At 37.3% G+C, this 22,778-nt stretch overlaps 1 protein-coding gene across 1 annotated transcript; it reads left to right on the forward strand.

Moving 5' to 3' along the window:
• The first annotated feature begins 286 nt into the window (after positions 1–286).
• Positions 287–18,788, forward strand: LOC140137630 (uncharacterized). The gene is made up of 4 exons (XM_072159367.1): positions 287–496; positions 6,166–6,346; positions 7,470–7,755; positions 14,052–18,788. The coding sequence occupies exons 2-4, from the start codon at positions 6,170–6,172 to the stop codon at positions 16,835–16,837; spliced, it is 3,249 nt and encodes a 1,082-aa protein (XP_072015468.1). The 5' UTR covers positions 287–496; positions 6,166–6,169; the 3' UTR covers positions 16,838–18,788.
• Positions 18,789–22,778: the final 3,990 nt, after the last annotated feature.

Consider the following 22,778-nt stretch of genomic DNA (forward strand, 5'->3'; position numbering starts at 1 on the left):
ATTTTATACGGCCTAAACAAAGAGTCAATATTTTTTTATCTCTTTTGCTTAAATATTTCGGCAATTATCTACTGGGTACAAATAATTCTTACTAATGAAAAAAAATATGGAGAAATTCCTTTCCTTTTTTCTTCTTCTTTTACCAAAATTGGCAAAGAAGGGCAAGGAAAACCAGTAATTCTTTAATGTAAACTCATTCTTGAAAATCGTGTCCTACCGTACGTGGCAGTTCAATCACGTGATACAAATATGGGAATTTCTGCAATACTGCCGAATTTGATGACGACGATCACGGAACTTTCACACAGTCGCGCAACATATACATGTAAAAGCAAACAAATTCTTGCTTTTTGAGTGCCTTGCAACCAATTTTAAGAGACACAGAAAGGGATAGAGATAGCGCTGCAGTTTTACTAATCGAGACAAGGACCGGATCGATCTTGAATCTGGAGGTAGAAGACGCGAAAGTCAAGTGCATGAGTGCAGTGCATGAGTGGTAAGCTTAATGATGAATAAATATTTAGCCAATATAAAATCATGCATCAATCCCGGCATCAATTAAAAAACAAAACAGCATAGGCTAGCCATCATGGCCATAGCCATAGTCTCATGATCAGCGTTCGAAATTTTGGTTGTCCGGTTGCCCGGGACAACTAAAAAAGTCGCCGGACAACCAAAAATACTGATTCGGTTGTCCACCGGACAACCATAAAATGGCCAAAAGTCACATTTGTAGGCTTACGGAAAACCAAAAACTTAGACGGACAACCAGAAATTGTAATCTGGTTGTCCGTGGGACAACCATTTATTTTTCCTAAATTCGAACACTGCTCATGATAGTTAGTACAGGGATCTATACGGTGATTTTTTTATAATTTTTTGGGTGGATCACCGATAGGCATTTTACATTGAATATTTAATGTTTATTCACTGAGGTCAATTTTAGAACGATAATTCCCGTTAAAATCATTAGGTAATCTTAAAACTCACGCTAAAATGACGAACTATGAACTAGAAACACTGACCAATTATTGACGCTATTATCAACCATGTGGGCAACTTGGATGCACTTATCAAGTCTTTCCCTGGCGGGGACTTAGCCGGGGAAGTACATTTTGCCAGCGTAACATCCCCGCACTGACCCCGTTAAAGTCCCGCCCACGGGCATAAATTTTCTGTACATCCCCGCTATGACTCGGCCCCGCTAGCCGGGCTACAGTGTGACAATCCCGGCACAATCCCCGACCCCATGGCCGGGACTTAAAACGATGTACAATCCCGGCTATGCCCCGGCCCATCTTGCAGAGTTTAATATACGGATTTTTTTATATTTATTTGGGGTTTTTTTGCGAAATAATGCACGGGCATAGATAAAAAGAAGAAGAAAAGTTCAAAGTTAATTCAACTTTTAGGGCAATAATATTGCATTTCGTCAGTAGCGGGAGTGGGGTCAACAACTTTAATAGCACGTGCTGAAGTTTGCAGCGCGGTATACCCATGTCGATTAATTAATGAACAACATTATAGGCCTAATAAAAAAAGATCAATTGGATTATTTGGATAGCAGTGGTCGTACACGACACGGCCGATTTAATAGTGCATGCCGATAATTTTAAAGACATCAACATGTTTAAGCCGGGGCACTCAACACAAATGACCATACGGGTATGCTCCCCGAAAGACCCCCTTTTGGGTTTCGCAGTCTCAAAGACCCCTATATTTGACCAAAATAAAGCTCGAAAGCCCTTGATTTTGATAATTTCAGCTCTAAAAGACCCAAAATTGCTAATTGCTCATATTTCTTGTTTTTTTCAGGCGATTTTCAACCAAAAAGCCAAGAAAGACCCTTGATTTTGCCTTTTCGCAGCTCCAAAAGACCCCATTTTACTTGTTCACAGCCCGGTTCGCAGCTCCGAAAGACCCCCTTTTACCAGTACGCCGTCAGCTCCCAAAGACCCACCACCTCAAAATTCCGGGGGAGCATACCCATCAAAAATGTTTGATGTGCCCCCCGGTTTAAGCCTTAATTTACATGCAGATGCATAAGGATTTAAACAAAATAAAAGAGTATAAAAAAAAGTAGACTTTCATTTATAGATGCACGAAATTGGTTTTAATATAATATTGGTTTACTTAAAACAAGTAATTACCCCACTCCTCAGTTTGCTTTAAAGCGCCACAATCATGAAAATAGCACATTACAGAAGAGTATGCATGTCAAAATTGGCTGTTCTGGTATAATGATGATTTTTAATGGTGTGACTTCTTCGTGAAAGTCCCCGCAATGTCCCGGCAGTGCGGGGAAAAAAATTGTACACCCCGGCAAAAGCCCCCGCTAACATGAATGATTGGCCTGGCATAGCGGGACGATCTACTGTACATCCCCGCCTAGTCCGGCTAACTTCCCTGCCTGCATGGGCAATGATTTTGTGTACATCCTCGGCTAAGTCCCGCATGTTCCCGCTATGTCCCGGTCCCCAGGGCCGGGAAAGACTTGATAAGTGCATAACCGTACTGCACAAGATAGCATAGAAATATCTGCATTTTTTAAACATCTTGGTTGAAAAAAGTGGTGGGGCGTTTATTTGAGGGGGGGGCGACTATTTGACGAAATACGGTATCTGGTTATAATCGCAGGGGTGTGTGTAATAAAGTCCTAACCCACCTAAAACACATGTTACTGGTTTCGCGATAAGTTGTTTTTTGACCAAGTACATGAGAATTTCCATAAGTAAAGTACGGTATACAAGCATAAAGTATAGGAGTTCGTCAACAGACTATTGTTTTGTTGAAATCATTCGTACAATTTTTACACACAAACCGGTCATTTGTAAATTTGTGGGTTAGGACTTTTTGCCACAAGAATTTCGTACTAGTTAGGGGCCTACCGTACTAGAACTACTTATGAGATGGATATTTCTTCGAAAAAAATATCGAATAGCTAGTTGTTGTTGATGTAAGAAACAGGTTCTCAATGATTTCAGATCAAAATTGTTGTTCATAGATAATCTAGGACCCCAGGTTTAAAGTCGGTGGCAATATTAGTGCTAACCCACATTTATTTTTTGAAGAAAAACAGGGAACATAACACAGCTGTAATCATGCCAATAAGTTCATATTGGTGCAAAAATTACACATTATTTTATATAATGATTACTTTTTATAAAAATGGATTTAGTAGTTGTCCAGTCAATCTATATGTTTCGAAACCAGTACAAGTGTACCGAAAAAAGGGTGAGGGTTATGACTATATTACACACACCCCTTCATTATCAATGAATCCTTCAATTTAAGTTCAGTTACATTACCACGCTGATCACAGAATTTAATTGTAGAATTTCTTCTCACTCCCATACACTGTTTAGCACGTGCAGATATAGGTAGTGTATGTGCGACGTCCATGATTCGGAAGTCGTGTAAAGGCAGTCGTTGGTCCCGTGCACAGGAAGAGTCAAACCCTGTGCGTGCATGTTAAGTGTCAGAGCTGTTCAAAAAGAAAAGGGGGACCATCCCCGGTTCTGTATCTGCAATTAATTCTAGGTTCCAGGATCGTCATGATCGTGCATAGGTAAACTGTGCAAGTTAAGCTCGTGCGGCAATACTCAAATTGAGGTATGCACATAATATAGGAAGAAGAAGAATCTATATACATCAGTCATCATGACATGATCGGGATGGAGGTGACACAAATTTTAATGCAAAATCAGTTGTACTCATAATCACTCTCATCATCATCATGATCATGTATCTCATCTTGGATCTTGGATGCTATGGATCCAAATACTCCCTTATAAAGTTTTAACTGGAGGTGTGATTGAGAGGTCTTATTTTTCGAGTCGAGGTCCTACCTACGTCACATTGCTGGAGAAATGTAGCCACAAATTTGCTCACTAGTCACAGTCACTGATAGCTTTGCATTCTAGGCTAGAGACAATTGGTTTGCATTCCAAATCTAGTTGGATTCACTGAAGCAAGCTCGAGGTGATTGACCCCGATGATTGAGAGTTGGGAACGCTGCACTGCACGCTGTAGCCATGGTAGCAGGGTGTTAATAGACGCGCTTGTTAGCACCCCAGCACGCTGTTAGCACCCCATGGCGGCCCCCATACGTAGCGTGCAAATTTGGCAAATCCGTGTTTCACTGTCACCCCCTGCCAATGGCGGCCGTTGTATTTTGACGAGCTGGCTGGAGGAATATCAATATGCAAATTAGGAGATTGGTGTTTACGTAAGTGTGTGATGACATTTAAAATGTCAGTTTATTAAACTTATTTGTACCGAAAAATGACGAACATTTGCGTCTTTCTTTCCATTACTATCAGATTGCTGAGTTAAAAAAAAAACAAGGTGCAATGATACAGGGCACTAGCTTAACTGCCAGAGTAAAATAGGAACAGGAACAGAAATGGTGGCAATCAATGCTCAGTTTTGGGGCCATACATATGTAAATTATTTTGCATATAAGCGGTACCGTGTATAGCGTTACAAGGGTAAGGGTAATTTTAAGGGTTCAATGCATTAGGTTTGGGGTTTGGGGAATTGGGGTTATGGTTAGCATTTGTGGAAAATAATTTATAACATATAGATGTATGCCCCTAATAAAAGTCGATTATTATTGCCCAAATAAGTAAGTCCCAGAATGAAATAAATCACTTGCTGCTGACTGTCTGACATGACTATGTTCTGCGCCTGAACTGTTTGAAAAGTTGATGGAAACCTGGACAAAAGAAGCACATGGAAACACTTGACAGCTTAAAATCCCCTGTTCATGCAGCTATTGTAGAACTTACTTCTGAATATGAGTACTTGAGTGTTTGGATTATAACCAGAACATCTCTATTCAGGTCTCGAGGTCTTTTGCCTACCTCTCTGTTTGCAAACAGAGGACAAAAATTGTACTCCTTGCAGAATAGGAAAAGACAGGGTTTGTACACCCACGACCTAAAACCTAGGTAGGGTATCACCACTTTTTTGGAGTAAGTTGGGGGTGATGATAAGGCTTCCTGTGTTCAAGAAGTTAAAGTGCACCTTTAAACTGAAGATAGGCCTACATATCTCAATCCTCTCATGACTTTTCATATGTTCATCACATCGTTACATGTTCATCTAACTACTAAAAGTATCATAGACTTTTAAATGATAATTCCATTTTTGACACTGAAACCCGAAAAGAAATGTTTATGTTAGAATTCACCTTTATTTTAATGCACCAAACACTACCACAATTAGTATGTACGCAGAATCGTTGTGCTGTAGTTCACATAGAAAGCCTATTTGATTTTTTTTCTGAAATGCACAGATTTACACTTACGTATGTACATTGTACAACAACTGAAGCTATTTTCTCCTATAGTTTAAAAATATTGACTTCTATATTTGTAACCACTTTATAATAAAGTTCACTTTTAAATTTATAATCATTTCTGCTCATAAACAGTGCAGTGAACCCCTTTTGCATTTAAATTCTTAGCCAGGCTAGGCCCAATAACACAAAAAACACAGTGGCAGTGCACCCCTACACATGTGTATAACTCTTTTACACAATGGTACATTTCATTTTATATCTGCACAGAGGAAATAGACAATGTATACTGAAGGCTGTTATAATTTGTACTATGATGACAACATTTTACAGAGATAAAAGCTTTCAACATAAATGTAATAAATGTTAAGTGTTTGAAATTGAATCCCAAAGTGAGGTAATTTTGTCAACATGAAAACTCAAATTTGTGTCATTCAAATGAAAAATTAATTTTTCTTTGTGCTTTTGAATACTGTATATCGTCAGCCTGCTACGCTAAATGCCTAAGTCATTTTGACATGTTTCTCATTTGCAATTTTGATTTTCTTAGTAATAAACCCATAATCAAATTTCCAGCCGCATTCTTCATATATTTACTTGTGGAATACATCAAAAGAGATGTATTCCACGAGTTAATGAAAAATGCGGCTGGAAATTTGATAAATTTTGGGTTTATTACTCAGAAAATCAAAATTGCAAATGAGAAACATGTAAAAATGACTTAGGCATTTAGCGTAGCAGGCTGACGATGTGCCATTGTTGGGATTTTGTATACAATGTAAGACCCACTTTCTGTTTTTGTCTGTGAATGTAATATCTTGGAATCTGTCATTTACCTTTTCTCATTTTCTGTCATTTTGCAGAGTCATGGCAGATTCAGATGATGAGAATGTGTTGTATGCACCAACAGGAAAAGATATACATCGCCAAGGCAAAGGTCTTCTTGGTAATGGCGTCAAAAATGTCAACGACATCTTAAATGGACCTTCAGATAATCGCAGATTGAAGAAGACAATAGCTCTGTGTGCTGCTTTCCTGGGACTGGTAAGTGTGAATGGATACATGTTGCATTAGCTACCACCGAAGTAGGGTACATCCCGTCAGTCCGAACCACTGCTAGTCCAAAGCTTACCTAACATTAAACCTAGCCCTAAACCTAAACCTAACCCTTACCCTAACCCTAAAAATTCTAGCGGTGGTTCTGACTGACTGACGGACTGACTGACGGACCCCCCCCCCAACGAAGAACAGATGTCTCTGTATGTTTCTTAATCATCATAGCCCAGCTGTTTATTGGTTGTCATTGGACACACTATAATTTTGAAAAACAAGTTTTTACTGCACAAAAGAATGTCAAATTTAATCATCAAATTTCAACAAAATTTTCCCCCTTCATAATTTTTACATTCTGAATTATAAAGAGGTTTTTACAGTTTCTTCCCTCCATCCCCCCCTCCCCCTCTCAAAATGTAAACAAATGCCGTTCTTCTCTGCCAGCAAGTGTAACTATGCACACATACATGTATTTACAATTATGGGGAGGAAAGAAATATGAAAATTGTAACTGACTGACCAACCCTACTACATGTATGTACATGTACAAGCAAACAATTTTTGGGGGGCTAAATTCATGCCATGTTATCATATACTATGATCAGCTTGTATTATGTAATAGGCGAGAAATGTTCGGTTTTGTTACTGTGTGAAGTCAATAAAGTTCCAACTTACACCCGCTTAAATTCACAAAGTGCACGTCAGTCATGCAATATGCAAAGCGCAGTTAGCGTAGGTGCTGCGCTCAGCTGTATGTGTGTACACCATTCTTTATATCAATCCACTATGTAATGAGTCCTACCTATGACCTATTACGAGCTGATCAGAGTATGTTAGGCAAAAAAAAAAGGTTTGTCTCAAAGCTCGCGCGCGCATTTGTAAAATCGTGAGATATGGAAAAAAACAAATGCGGAAATTTTTTTATTTAAAAAAAAAAATTTTTTTATAGTTTTTCCAGAAAAATTCGGCGAAAGTCTGGAATAATAATAATAAAAAAAAAAATCGTATTTCGCATTTGTTTTCAAACCACTCGTGAGCTTTGAGACAAACCATTTTTGCCTTATACATAACGTTTGCTAATTTTATCTTTAATATTACCATCCATTTCCAACAGGGATTAGCCCTAGCAGTGGTCGGGCCTACACTGAAAGAACTTCAACACCACCTTGGCGTAGACTTCCCTCGCGTCTCCTACGTATTTACCGGCAGAAGTATCGGCTACGTGATCGGCTCTATCATCGGGGGCATGACATTTGAGTCCTTCCATCCTCTCATGATGATTGCGTTGACTCTGGGAATGAGCGGAATAGGGTTGCTAGTCACACCATATTGTCACCAGCTCATGGCTTCTGTGTTGGCAATTTCATTTGTTGGTGTCGCCATGGGAGCTCTTGATACAGGTAAAGGCTTACGTTATTATTGATTCCAGCAGGATATCGGCTGTTCCATTTAAAATCCACACTCCCACTGTGGAAGATTTTGGAAATATCTGCATGCCACAAGGGGAGTACAATGTATGAATTTCAACTGGAATGAACACATTAGGCAGCTCTGTTTTAATTTCATACACCCTCTGAGAGAGATTCAACCTGAATCTTCCACAGAGGCTCAAATGGAACTGCTAATGTGTTGATTACATTTGAAAATTAAATTTATACTCCCTCTGTGGAAGATGTTTCCAAAATCTTCTGTAGGGGGAGTTTGGATTTTAAATGGAACAGCCCAATGCAACACAAATTCCAGACACTTTCCATCTATATTTCTGATCAAGGGTCGCGCTAACCTGCGTCATTGCGTCATGGACGCGTTTCTGGAGCTTCTGACACACAGAAATTTGTTTCAGTAAAACCTGTGCGTCAAAGAATGACGCAGACTTTCCGGGCCGACTGCATCAAATAAAACATGTAAACAATGAAACCATGTCGAAACTATCATCATTCTTAGCTTGGTTTTCATCAATATTGACAAACGCGCTTGATTTTACAGTAGATTAAGAATCAACAATGATGACTTTATGGTTTAATTTGCAAAGATCACCAAGTTTCGTAAGTAAATTGATGGAAATCACATAGCAATTTATGACGACGAAAAAGCAAAAATGTCACCAGAAAGCCTGACAATCTTCACACAAAAAAAAAAAATAATGGTCGCCGGGAATTGATCAATTTTCATAACTTTAACAAAAGAAACCTTTTTCATCTTTCATAAGAGCACAGAATAGAGTATATTTGACCTAAAACTGTTAAAATAAGACTGTTTTGTTGCCCCAAAGGGCAAAATCTGAGTAAAATAGGTTGCTAAAAAAAGAAAAAATTGGACCATTTTCGGACTTTGCTATATATCAAGCCTGTATGCCATTATTGCCATTATGCTCACATTGCTCAATAACGGGCAGTGATTGGTTCATTACATGCTAACAGCTAATGAATATTCATAATTCTATCAGAAGTGCTGAAAACTAACTAGTAAATAAATAAAATAAACAATATTAAAGAGATAAATAATGAAAATAAAAACCTAATAATTAATCAATTAAATAAGAAAATGCAAACTTAAAATAAAACAAAAAATATAAAGCAAATGAATTTTAATAAAATAAAAAATGAAATAAAAAAAGAAATTATGAAAACTCCAAATAAAATAAAATAAGAAAATGCAAAATTACTAAATAAGAGTAAAACAAAGCATAAAAGAAATACATTTGAATGAACTAAATAAATCAAAAACCAAAATAAATAAGAAAATGCAAAATTGATATAAATAATAGTAAAACAAAGGAAATAACATAAATTTTAAAATGAAATAGATAAAATCAAAAATCAATTAAAAAAATTATGAAAAATCCAAATATAAATACCTTGTGGGGTCCAGAGGTTGGGGAGCATAAGCATAGTTACGTCATGAGAATTGTTCACTTGACCCTTAAAAAAATCATTTGACCCCTAAGTTTTTGATTTTAAGTCAGTTAAGGGGTCATCTGTGACCCCTAGTTTTAACCTGCCAGCACTACCCCTGTTTCTGATATGATCAAGCAAAGTGAGTGAGATTATGAGATATCAATAATTTTAACAGTAAATTACTGTTATACATAATTTCTGCAGTACCGCATTTGACGTAATTAGCGCCCCTCCCCTAATAAGCGCCCCCTACATAATTTTTCAAGTGACAACTGTCTTAAGTGCCTCCTTTTAATACATCTGTAACTAACAGTGTTGTAGTCGAGTCCTCAATGTCAGAGTCCGAGTCCTTGGTGTCCGAGTCCGAGTCCCTGCCAATTTCTGATGTCCGAGTCCGAGTCCTTATGTATCAAATTCAAACCCTAGGCTTTTCACCAATTATATTAAAGGGATCAACCGGTCATGTTATGTTTTGCCCTATTATCATTGTTTATTAATTAATAAACATACCTGGTTTGTTTAAAGTACAAACAAGAATTCCTGAAAAAAATTGGTGTCAGTTCCAATTTACAATGTAATTATTATTTGAATGTAATGTTAAAGATGGAATTGCATGAGAAGTTTTGCACTGCAGCACTGACAGGAACATTTAGTGGTAGTTCATTTATCATTAAATAATTATACACTTACATACGTGTTTTGGTAGCAGCGTCAGCCTTCTATTCTAGCTAAAAACGTTTTTAAAAATAAAAAATATGCAAATGAGGTAGCTAATTTGCAAATTTTGCGACAAAAATCACATGGGATCTTAAGACTGCCCCTTACCACCATCCCACCAAGTTAAATCTCTATACGCCTCACCGGTTCCAAAAAATGGCAAAAAGCCTTTTTAAAATAAACAAATATGCAAATGAGGTGGCTAATTTGAATATTTTATGCACAAAAATCACGTGGGATCTTAAAACTGCCCTTTACCACCACCATACCAATTTACATCTATATACCCCTACCAGTTCCAAAAAATGGCAAAAAGCGTTTTTAAAAATAGAAAAAAAGGAAATGAGGTGGCTGATTTGCATATTTTGTGACAAAAATAGCATCTGATCTTAAGACTGCTCTTAACCATCACCCCACCAAATTACATTTCTATATAGTTCAAAAATGGCCAAAAGCAATTCGACAAATAAAAAAATAGGCAAATGTGGTGACTAATTTGCATATCTTATGACAAAAATTGCATCGGATCTTACGACTGCCGCTTACCACAACCTCATCAAGTTACATCCCTATACGCCTCACCAGTTCTTCGAAATGGCAAAAAAAGTTAAATATGCAAATTAGCTACCTAATTGGCGCCAAAAATTGCATCAAGTCTTAGGGCAGCCACTTACCACCACCCTACCAAGTTATACCCCAATACACCTCACCAGCTTCGAGAAACTGCCGCTTACCACAACCTCATCACCTATACGCCTCACCAGTTCTTGAAATGACGAAAAAAACACAAAAAAAAAACATTTTTAAGTTAAATATGCAAATTAGCTACCTAATTTGCATATTTTATGCAAAAAAAATACACCAAGTCTTAGGGCAGCCACTTACCACCACCCTACCAAGTTACACCCAGATACACCTCACCAGCTCCGAGAAACTAACCTGGAAGCCAAAGGCATTTCAAAACAAAGTTCACACAATACAAATGTATAAGAACCCCATTGTAGCATAAGGCAATTTATAAGTTAAATGATTTTAAATGTGACGTATAAAATTTGTCTTTAACACAGGGAGATATAAAAAGTAGGGTTTGGGTACTTTTTGTTCAATTTTCACAGAAATTGAAGGATTTTGACCTATGTTTTTGTTTGTCTGTTTACCCCAGGGTCGCTGAAACAAAGAATTATATTAATTAAATCACCTAATTTATGATTAATAAAGGACAAAGAAAGATAAAAGCAAAAGTATGCTTCATTTAGTTAAAACAATAGTAACATCCCTGTTGTGTACAAAAATATAACTCTATACGACAACGCAAATCAGGATCAATTCATGGACTCTCCGTTATAAAGAAATAGAGTTAAAATATCTTTAAATTTCAACCCGGTATCGGTATCATTTCTTGACGTCACTACAGCCCAAGTATCGATACAGCCGAGTGGGCAATGCTAATTTTTCCTCACTCATGTGTGACTTCTAACAAAAGGAGCTGGTTCCTGCAGTATTCCTCATTTAAACCAAATTATTCAATGCATGACCTCGGAGGTAACTGCATGACTTTGGCGGGCTATTTTGAAACAGTCATGGTTGCACATCTACGTTAATTGTTTTCAAGAACTAAAAATTGGATGTCATTACCGTGAAAAATAACTTTCTGGACAAAAAGTATGAAATCTTTTGTTAAATTTGTTTAAAATGCACACAAAGATTTGGTGTTAATTTATAAGGTGTCATTGGGTGTAAGCAGATAAACTCAAGGATTTAACTTCCTAAGTTTGCATTTCACTATCATGTTTGAAGCAAATACTAAAATGACAATATCTTTCAAATTTCAACACCAATCGATGCAACCCAAGCCGGCAAATCCACGGCCACGTGGGTGTCTATTTCGCCCAAACATTTGCTAATCTCTGCATAAACAGAATTGCACACATAACACTTTGGATAGCAAAACCAAATTCAGGTGGTAAATTATTAAAATGAACGAAAATAAAAGACCTAAAAAGACCCAATTTTGCCGGACTCGAGGAGGACTCGGAGCCGAGTCCCGAGTCCTTGGGGTCCGAGTCCGAGTTTTTAGCTTCCGAGTCCGAGTCCTTGAGTCAAGGACTCGAGTCCTCCAACAGTGGTAACTAAATCAAATGTTGAAATGAGATTAATTTTTTGGCTTTCCGGGTTAGATTAAGAATATTTTTACTTTCAGATACACTGTATCATTTTAATAAGCACCCCCCTAAAAAAGGTGATTGACTTAAGGGTAGACTAGGTATTGTTGGTCGAAGCAGCCAAAAAAATCAATTTTCATTATCTAAATCAATATATTATTGAAAAATAACACTTTGATGTTTTGCAAATTACATTCTACAAATTATATACTTTAAAAACTTGCTTGTTATATTGTTGTTAAGGAGTTTAAATGTACGTTTTACAAAAGTGTTGTTGTTTCAATCCTCTTTACAGCATAAAGTTCTCAAGAACCACAGGACCTACAAAAGTATATCTGTGATATTTGAATTCTTCTACACACTCGCTATGAAATGAGCAATGCGATTTTTGCCAATTAAAGCTCACACCAGTTGCGCGATGCTGTGAACTACTAAATCGCAACAGTTTAAAATAGCTAATTAGGTCGAATACGGTAAATGACATTATATCTTAAATTGTAAACCATACAATCAAACATACAAAACAGAAAAACTAGCACTTGGTGAGATATGGACAGCTATGCTGTACATGTATATGTACACCCAGCAATAGAATGCAGGAATTTTACCCAGGAATTTTATAATTGCTCATTGTTCAGGGAAGATTAATAATAATAAAATTTCAAATATTAGCCAACTATTTCCGGACATTTTACCCTTGGGAGGGTAATTAGTTAATAACAACATTGTGGTCAACATCTATCCCTCAAGATAAACAGAGTACTCCCTATTCCAGAAAAATACAGAACTAATTTTTTTGAATAAAAAAAAAATTATGTTTTGCCAAATGAAACATAGCAGGATAATTTGCCAAATGAAACATAGGTAAATCTTAATCATTCATTTAGTCCTAACTGGAGATAAAAGAAAAAGTTCACTATTTTTACTAATTTCTTGAAAAAGAGCCAAAAACATGCATTTTCGCATGTTTTCTGACAATCAGTGACAAAATCACATACTTGGAACAAGTCTAATCATTCAAAATCTGAGTATATGCTGAAATTTTGCTCTAATTTTCACTTTTTTGTGTTACTTTAATTAAATAGGTGGTTATAAGAAAAAAAACATGTCTTTTCCAAAAATTAGAATACAAAAAACTGAAATTAGTCTTAGTACAAGTTAGAAACATTAGTATTTTAAAGCAAACAATGATGTGTAAAATATAATCAAATATATGTTAATGGTCTCTTGTTATTTTTCTTTTATTTGGTAAAATTCTTGGTGTAGTATTATGAAAAGGCATAAGTTGAATGAATTATGAAGACTGTGGATTTCTTAATACACAGTAGCGGTTTCAGATATCTTCTCGGGGGTATTTGGGGGCAAAAGTTTCGGAAGGAAAAAATCTTTATATAAAATTGGATCGATTGAGCCCATATTTATTGGTCGAGCTACGAGTTTTAAAAATATTGGATGAGACGTAGTCGAGTCCAATATTTTAAAACTCATAGCGAGACCAATAAATTGGGCGTAAAGCATCCAATTTTATCTTTATTATGTTTTGGATCCAATATTTTTACACACTTAGATTCATCCAAACATAATAATGTGCAAAATTGATGCAAAAAGTGGAAATAATGTTGGTAATGTTGGGTTTTTACTTGGGAAAAAGAGTTGGGGGAGGGGAATTTTGTGCACATGACACCCCTTATATGAATCCTTGGGATTTCCTTTATATAGAACCCATACCATCCCTTTTGTGTGTCAGCTTTATTTGTCTTATTATCAGAGTGCAAACACCGCTAGGTCATGCTTGCCTGTCCCAGGAGCAAATTCCTTGTACAAAATGGTGGTCAGATGGCTAGCTAAAACACTACTTATTATACTGTATTATTGGCTTGTTGTAATAACCCACTTTTATTTTATTTCTTTGCTGTACAGGTGCCAATGTTGTGTGTCTTCGGATGTGGGGAAAGAAATCGGCACCATTTATGCAAGCCCTACATTTCAGTTTCGCACTCGGAGCCTTTATCGCTCCGCTTCTGGCTGGGCCTTTTATTGGACCTGTGATGCCCATTTCTGATGCATCATCCGAAACAACTCTATCACCTAGCAGCCCTGTAATAAGTCCGGCATCTGTACCCAGCTCATCACTGATACCATCAGTGCCAAAGACTACTGTACAATTAACAACTGCACTTGAACCACTTCTTACAAATGCTACAGATGGTTCTGGTGATTCAGAGATTACCAAAAGTAAGTCATCTGATTCAGATCCACCAATCCCCCCTAAGGATCAACTAAAGGCAAAGCTACATAATGGTCGATCAAAGCCAAATAAGGGTTCATCAAAGCGGCATAACAATCAGCGTAAGAAGAGAAATGCCTTATTTGATGACGCTATGATTTATGGAGAAATGACTGATTGGATACAAAAACAAATGAAAGATTGGAAATCAAGACAACTTCTCAGTCAGCCTGAAGAGGAAGCAAAACAACCACAGTTTCACGCTGAAGATGATGTTGATGCTCTTAGGAGCAAGCGGAAAAAGAGACACTGGCGCTCAAGAATAATGCTTCAGGTGCAGGAAAGTTCTACAGCAGAACCCAAATCCACAGCACCACAAGAAAAATCTGCAGGAGCATCCAAATCCACAGCACCACCAGAAGATTCTGCAGGAAAACCAAAATCCACGGCAATTCCAGAAGAATCTGCAGGAAAACCCAAATCCACAGCACCGCCAGAAGAATCTGCAGGAAAAGCCAAATCCACCGCACCACCAGAAGATTCTGCAGGAAAACCAAAATCCACGGCAATTCCAGAAGAATCTGCAGGAAAACCCAAATCCACAGCACAGCCAGAAGAATCTGCAGGAAAAGCCAAATCCACCGCACCACCAGAAGATTCTGCAGGAAAACCAAAATCCATGGCACCACCAGAAGAATCTGCAGGAAAACCCAAATCCATGGCACCACCAGAAGAATCTGCAGGAAAACCCAAATCCATGGCACCGCCAGAAGAATCTGTAGTAAAACCAACATCTACTGCACCGCCAGAAGAATCTGCGGACAAAGCCATATCCAAGGCACCGCCAGAAGAATCTGCAGAAAAAGCCAAATCCACTGCACCACCAGAAGAATCTGCAGAAAAACCCAAATCCACTGCACTGCCAGAAGAATCTGCAGAAAAAGCCAAATCCACAGCACCACCAGAAGAATCTGCAGAAAAACCAAAATCCACGGCACCGCCAGAAGAATCTGCAGGAAAACTAAAATCCACAGCACCACCAGAAGAATCTGCAGAAAAACCGAAATCCACGACACCGCCAAAAGAATCTGCGGAAAAAGCCAAATCCATGGCACTGCCAGAAGAATCTGCAGAAAAATCCATATCCACCGCACCACCAGAAGAATCTGCAGAAAAACCAAAATCCACGGCACCGCCGGAAGAATCTGCAGAAAAACCCAAATCCACAGCACCACCAGAAGAATCTGCAGAAAAACCCAAATCCACAACACCACCAGAAGAATCTGCAGAAAAACCAAAATCCACGGCACCGCCGGAAGAATCTGCAGAAAAACCCAAATCCACAGCACCACCAGAAGAATCTGCAGAAAAACCCAAATCCACAGCACCACCAGAAGAATCTGCAGAAAAACCTAAATCCACGGCACCGCCAGAAGAATCTGTGGAAAAAGCCAAATCCACGGCACCGCCAGAAGAATCTGTGGAAAAAGCCAAATCCACTGCACCACCAGAAGAATCTGCAGTAAAACCAAAATCCGCTGCACCACCAGAAAAACCTGCAGGAGCAACCAAACCTGAAGCACCAACAACAGCGGAGAATTTCCAAGGCGTCTACGTTATCATTGCTGTGTACCTTATGTTTATGGCACTTGTCTTTGGATACTTCTTCTGCACATCGCCGGCTCAGTTTAAGTCAGCAAGTAATGGCCACATTGATTCGGAAGCAAACCTGAAACCATCAGAAAAGAACTTCACACATTACATTTTGGGCTTACTCTTCCTCTTTTATTTCTTGTACGTGGGTGGTGAAGTTGGCTATGGTGGTTTCATCTACTCTTTTGCCACGGATCCAAAAACTGAGGTCAATTTTACATCCAATAGTGCCGCTCAGCTAAATGCACTTTTCTGGGGAACTTTTGCACTTGGACGTGGTGTATCCATCTGCATAGCTAGCATTCTTTCTCCATTGAACATGGTTTTACTAGACCTAGTAGGTTGCATCATTTCTTCAATGGCTCTTGCTTATGAAGCAAATACCAACGAGGTAGTTCTTTGGGTTGGAACTGCCACCTTAGGAGTGTCAATGGCATCATTGTTTCCATCTGGAATATCATGGCTGGAATCACATGCACCTGTAACGGGCAATGTGGCTTCATTCCTTATCATCGGTGCAGCATTTGGGGAGATGGCCATTCCTCTCCTCCTGGGCCACCTGTTTGGCTCAGGTATAGGACCTATGTCACTTATGTATACCATGCTTGCAATAACAATATCCACAGCAGCAATTTTTGGAGGGACTGTGTATCTAGCAGCGAGTGAAGGGCGGAGTTACGATCCGCTTCCAACAGAAGACGTCCTTGAAGGTCTGATAAGCGAAGTTAAATGTGCTATAGATGATGAAGATGAACTCTCAAGATCAAAGCAAGCTTCTAAACCATTTTTGCCTAAGCCTCTTCAGAAGAAAAAGCATAAGGAATGACATAGTTTTGGTCTCTCTGTGATAAATCAATATTAATCGTAGTCATATGCTACAGAAGATGATGATCAACTCCTGAGATCAAAGCAGGCTTTGATACTATTTTGTCGAAGCCTCTTCAGAAGAAAAAGGACAATCAATGACATACCGTAAAACCCGTCTACAAGCATATATTGTGTTTTTATAAAAGCTTAATTAATTCGAAGCAAGCGTTAATATAGATCGGTCTTAAAATAGTACTTGTTTGTATATGCTTGGATCCGTAATTTATTTGCTCTAACTCCATAATGGCGCCTGGATTAATGTAGCTTTCATCAGAAACACACTATATGCTTGTAGACAGGGTTTTACGGTACTTGTGGTCTCTTGTATGTATTCATCATTTCCAAGCAAACACTAATTGTTTTTACAGAAAGCTTTTAAATTTCAGGTTGTATAACAGTGTAAAAAACTTGCTGCAAAGCATTCTAACATAATGCAATTTTAAAATACTGGTAACATTAAATGTTAGAATGTTTTCTTAGAAAGTGTTGACAAAATATCTTAAAAAAATGTTTCGTGAAAGATATTTTGCAATTAACATTTCAAAGATTTTAAAAAGATTTAAAATGGTTTCCATTATATAAAACTTTTTAAAACATTTTCATGACCTTTATGTAACCTGACATTTAAATATGTTTATATGTCTAGTATAACACTATAAAAGCATTTTGGGGTTTGCTGGGTTGTGTTTTATTTTGCTTCAATTTGAGCAATTTTGTGTGTTGAATGCAAGGTGCTGCATCAAAGGGCTGTTCCAGTTCAAATCCATATACCCCCTATGGAAGACATGACATCTGACAAACAGGGATGGTTACCTGATTGGATGGCTCCATTTGAAATCTGCACTTTCTGTGTTGGAGATTAAGGTTGTCTTTTCAAGAGGGGATGTATGAATTTTAACCGCAATAGCCCAAAACCTTCTTGAATTCAAGAGTCACAATTTGTGATCTGTCACATTTCAAGACAAGACGTTTTATGTGTAAATGTTCATAAGGTCAGTCAGTCGAATACTGAACAGTCAAACACTGAACTACGTCTGTCGCACTCCACTCATGGTAAATAACTCGGAACAATTATTATGAAAATATATTTATGTTGTACAACACTTTTATGGGCTTCAAGAATGATTAGAAGAAAAAAATTACATAAAAGTATTTTGTTTATTACATTTGTGGCAATGTTTTCAGTTTGGTTGGATCAAAGTAAAGGATCCAAGTAAGGGATTATAGAATACTTTTAAAGAAAATCTATTTAATTGTGCAATTTCTTTTTTCTTTTTTTCAATTTAATTTTGGAAAAAATATTCTGTGATGTGAATTAATTTCAACACAAACTGGTAGTATTATGCATAGACCAGAGGATGATTTAAGCACTACCCAGCAAGTCTTGCGGTTAGCACAGCTGTGTGAGTGAACATGACACCACTGCTCGCCCACTGCATAGACGTGCATGGTTAAATTTGAATTTGGACAGATATATTTACAATCAAAACACCTTCAAAAAGCTGGCTGATTTCACATTTTATGTTATCTACAGAAGTTGTGAATTATCCTTTATGCATACATCACTTTAGATCTGAAATCGACCAAGTAATAATGACACACAGACAATTCTAAAACAACATCTTTTGAAACTCTAGTGATAACACTTTTACAGTGCATGATGGGGCTTCCTTAAACCCTCCTCTATGCATAGACCTTCCATTTGCCTGTATAATGGCTAACATCTCAAGCGGAAAATTGTTATATATTGGGAATATTGGAAGTTTTTATCTTACAAAACCAAAATTATGATCAGACAATTTCATATGTCATGACCGACATATTTCCTCGGAGTGATTGGTATCCCATCATCCTCTATGCTGGTGGTAAAACAGCCCTACCCTGCAGCTGCACCCCCAATCATATGAGAGAAGGTCATATATGTGGCTTAAATGATAGGGCCCCCATCCCCACCTATGATGGCAGGACCACCCCTGCGTAGTGGGGCTGTTTGCAGCAAAGATGATGATGGGATATACCAACCTCTCTGAATAAGTATGTCAACCATGATATACAAAACTGTCGGGTCCAGTGTCAAAATTTTGGTTTTTTTAAGATAAAAATTCCCAAAATATTGTTATCTACAAACCTAAATATTTAAAAAAACCTCTTTGCATGGTTCATTTAAAAGGACATTTCGTGATCCACAGCATCATCCCCCCACTTTTTTCCAAAAAAGTTAAGATTTTTTCATCATTGGAAACCTCTTTAATTAATTCGTTTAGCAAAGAATTTCGTTCTGGTATACCAGAATGAAATTACAACACATTTTCTGTGGAGCAGTGTAATGCACATAATCATGCATAACTCGCAAACGCAAAATCAACTGAAATTTTGGGAATAAGTTTTTTCGTGGATATCTACTGAAAAATATCATAAAAAGAGGATGCTAGGATCACGAAATACTCCTTTAAGATGAAGTAGTGGAATATACTAGACCTTCAGTGTTTTATAATAATCATTGTGACTTTGCTCTGCTGCACATATAGTTTAATCAGCACTGTATCACAGTGATGGATGATAAAAATGAGGATGACATAGTGACAGATGTCAATTGCAAATTTATCAAGATGTGAACATAGTGGAAATGTTGAGTACATGTAGGTGAATTCGCGGGGGTGAATTGTGTTGTGTTTAGATTACAAACTTTTCATGTTTAGCTAGATTCATGTGTGTTCAGTGGCGGCGCCAGGATTTTTTTCAGGGGGGCATTAGGGGGCAAAGTGAATTTCAGGGGGGGCAAAATCACCGCAAAAAGTGGACATTTGTGTAATTTTGGGTTTTTTCGGGGCAACACTGTGTTTGCTTAAAAACTAGACATTTGAAAGGTAATTCCAAATTTTAAAATGTTGTAAAATCAAATATTCAAGTGTGTAATACAGGCATAAGAATTTTCAACTAAAAAGCCGAATTCAGCTTTTTTGACTGCTCAAATTTAAGCATTTTTATTTATTTTCAGCTCAATTTTGTGTTGTGTTTTGCCAATTTCACACTGTTTTTCAGCTTTTGTTCAAGTTTTTTCAAGTAAAGCCACTCGCATGACTAATAGATAGCCAAAGTTATCTACCACTGTGTCGTATAACCATTTTTCATGAAATCGTCACTACAGTTTTTACCAAATTGTTCATATCCGTCAGATACACCCGACGAAATGTGGCGAGAATTGTTCTCGGCATGCAAAATGAAACCAGGCTTTCACAAAACTACATTTGTACCTCTGGGATCTACTGGTATCCAGCAATTCATACCCACTATGCAGCTATGCCTGTTGTGTTAGTGGAATATTTGTAGCATACATAAAAATGTATCTTATGCTGTTCAGTGTCAATAAGAGATGTTATTATAGTTTAATTATAAGTACAAGTGTCACAATCCGTAAACACCATGGTCAGTAGCTTCCACTACTTCCTTTTAAACCGTGCAGAGTTTTGTACATATTCACATGTATGTACTCGGATGTACCAGAATTTGGTTATTATTTGAAATATTTGGTCTGTTTATTAGTATTACATTGTATATGATCTGAGATATTAGCAGCTGTTATCAAAATGATTAGTACTCATCAGTTCATCAAAGTGCAACATAAAATCCACCATTTATTTTTAAATTCATGTGATAAAAGGTTATAAACTATAAATTTTGGCCATTCTAAGAGGATCCCATGTTGCTTTTGGAAGAAGCATGCTAATGAATAAACACCAAAACCAATGGGTACCAATCACAACCCCGATACATGATATTATCTATGTGATGTGAAGGGGTTCGATCTACTCAGCCCAAGTAAAGCAAGTTGGAAACTGAATTCTAAGACAATAAATATTGGGTCAGTTTCTTAATTTTCATATACAAAAATTGACACAGATAGAATTGATATTGCCAAGGAAGTGTGTCCTCTTTAGTTCTTTTGGAAGCATAGTTTACAACATAAGTTTTACAATACCTGCCAAATTAGTGCTGTGTGGATTCAAAGTATATTGTATAGTGGTTTTGAAATGCTGGATTTTCACTTAATATGTGAAGGAGCCCTTCATGAATTTGAGTAGCAGCATTCCTCGAAATCATTTGAGAAAGTATACCTCTGTAATTGACACTACCGTATTTCGTCAAGTAAACGCCCACGGGGGCGTTACATTTTCCCAAGGGGGGGGGGTTTATTCAAGGTCAATTTTAGAACAATAATTCCCGTTAAAATCATTAGGTAAACTAAAAACGCACGCTAAAATGACGAACTATGAACTAGAAACACTCACTTCTGGTTTACTTCCGGGTTTCCAATCCAGATTTTCGCCAATTATTGACACTATTATCAACCATGTGGGCAACTTGGTAAGCTTACTACACAAGATAGCATGAATTGAAAATATCGGCATTTTTTAAACATCTTGGTTGAAAAAAGTGGTGGGGGCGTTTATTTGGGGGCGTCTATATGACGAAATACGGTATATCATTGATGTAATGATCACCAGTTTGCATGCTTGATTGTGCTCTCAAAACTACTTAACCCCATGAGAACTACCTGCCGATTGGCCAAAGAGAAGTTTTCATTATCAATTGGCCCAATCAGCAACATCGCAAAAAAATTGGGGTGAATTATTTGCAAAGCTCCATTCTGATTGGTGATTAAAGTGAAGATATCATGTAATTGACCAATCAGATGCAATATTAGATCGGCAGGTAGTGCTCAGGGGGTTAATGTAACAAGCACAACTCTATTGCACATGTTTCAAGTATGCAAAATAGTGTTTTATGAAATACAGTTTTAATTACTTTTGCAAAGGATGTAGAAATGTTAGTTAGAATCTAAAGATGCACTTCTGAAAAGCTTGCTTTCCTGTTTTTGTTTGTTTGTTTCATATTCCAGTACTTTTTAAGTTTCATAAACATGCTGGCTTCGGCATGAGTGGATCCCAATATGGCACTTATAATCAAGTTATTTTTCAGTGATATCTAGATGTAAATGGACAATAGTAAATGGGAATTATATCACCTTGTATGATTGAAAAGCCATTTAAAATGATTTTGTGAAATGACTTTTTTCTTGTAATATGTTTCACCTGAGGTGAATTATATTGAATTTGGACCACTATGTGGTAAATTCTGTAATGCAAATGAAGGGCATATAATCCTGGAAGCTTACTGGGAATTACATCATTTAGAAGTGAACATGTATGTACATAACAAATTGTAGGAAATCATCTTCATGTAAAAATTAACTCATCTTACCAGGGAATTAACCCCATGGGCACTACTAAAAACTATTTTGATTGGTTATAAAGAGGGCTATATCATGTATTGAGCCAATCAGGGATAAGGTAAGAATAGTCAGTCAGGCTGCAGAGGACTGCTAATAGATTTAAAAGCTCTATTTTGATTGGTTACTCAGATGATTATATCATGCACTTAACCAATCAGGGGCACTGTAAGAAATGCAGTAGAGCCCATGGGGTTAATTGTGTGTCCAGGCCTGATGGTGGACAAGTTCCCTCTGTGTTGTATATTACAGTGTTTGAAATTTTGATGTACAATGTATTGCGGGTTCCCGCTTGGATTTGTTTCAAAATATAGCCGTTTTCATTTCATTAGGGATCTCTAAAGTCAGTGCCTTGTAAGTTGTATAAAGTGTTGTTATATTGTGCTAATTGCTTTTGTACTTACTTTGTTTCTTAACATTGTCAATCTTTCATTCTGTTCACTTTATTATGTCTACTGATCAATTGATTTGTTGTCACTGGGTCACATTATATAGACCTAGTGTTTTGTGTGAACTGCATATGAGTTTTAGCATGCAGGACAGAGATGCAGACCCAGTCCACACAAGTATTTTTTCATTATTATGTCATGATTTCCTAATTATGACACAA

The sequence above is a fragment of the Amphiura filiformis genome, chromosome 17, assembly GCF_039555335.1.
Source record: "Amphiura filiformis chromosome 17, Afil_fr2py, whole genome shotgun sequence".
NCBI classification, from domain to species: Eukaryota; Metazoa; Echinodermata; class Ophiuroidea; order Amphilepidida; family Amphiuridae; genus Amphiura; species Amphiura filiformis.

Excerpts from the sequence above, each read along its gene's own strand:
- LOC140137630 (XM_072159367.1), top strand. The coding sequence starts at position 6,170 with ATGGCAGATTCAGATGATGAGAATGTGTTGTATGCACCAACAGGAAAA. Across the intron at positions 6,347-7,469 it reads GTGCTGCTTTCCTGGGACTG|GGATTAGCCCTAGCAGTGGT; the intron begins GTAAGTGTGAAT and ends CATTTCCAACAG. Across the intron at positions 7,756-14,051 it reads CATGGGAGCTCTTGATACAG|GTGCCAATGTTGTGTGTCTT; the intron begins GTAAAGGCTTAC and ends TTTGCTGTACAG.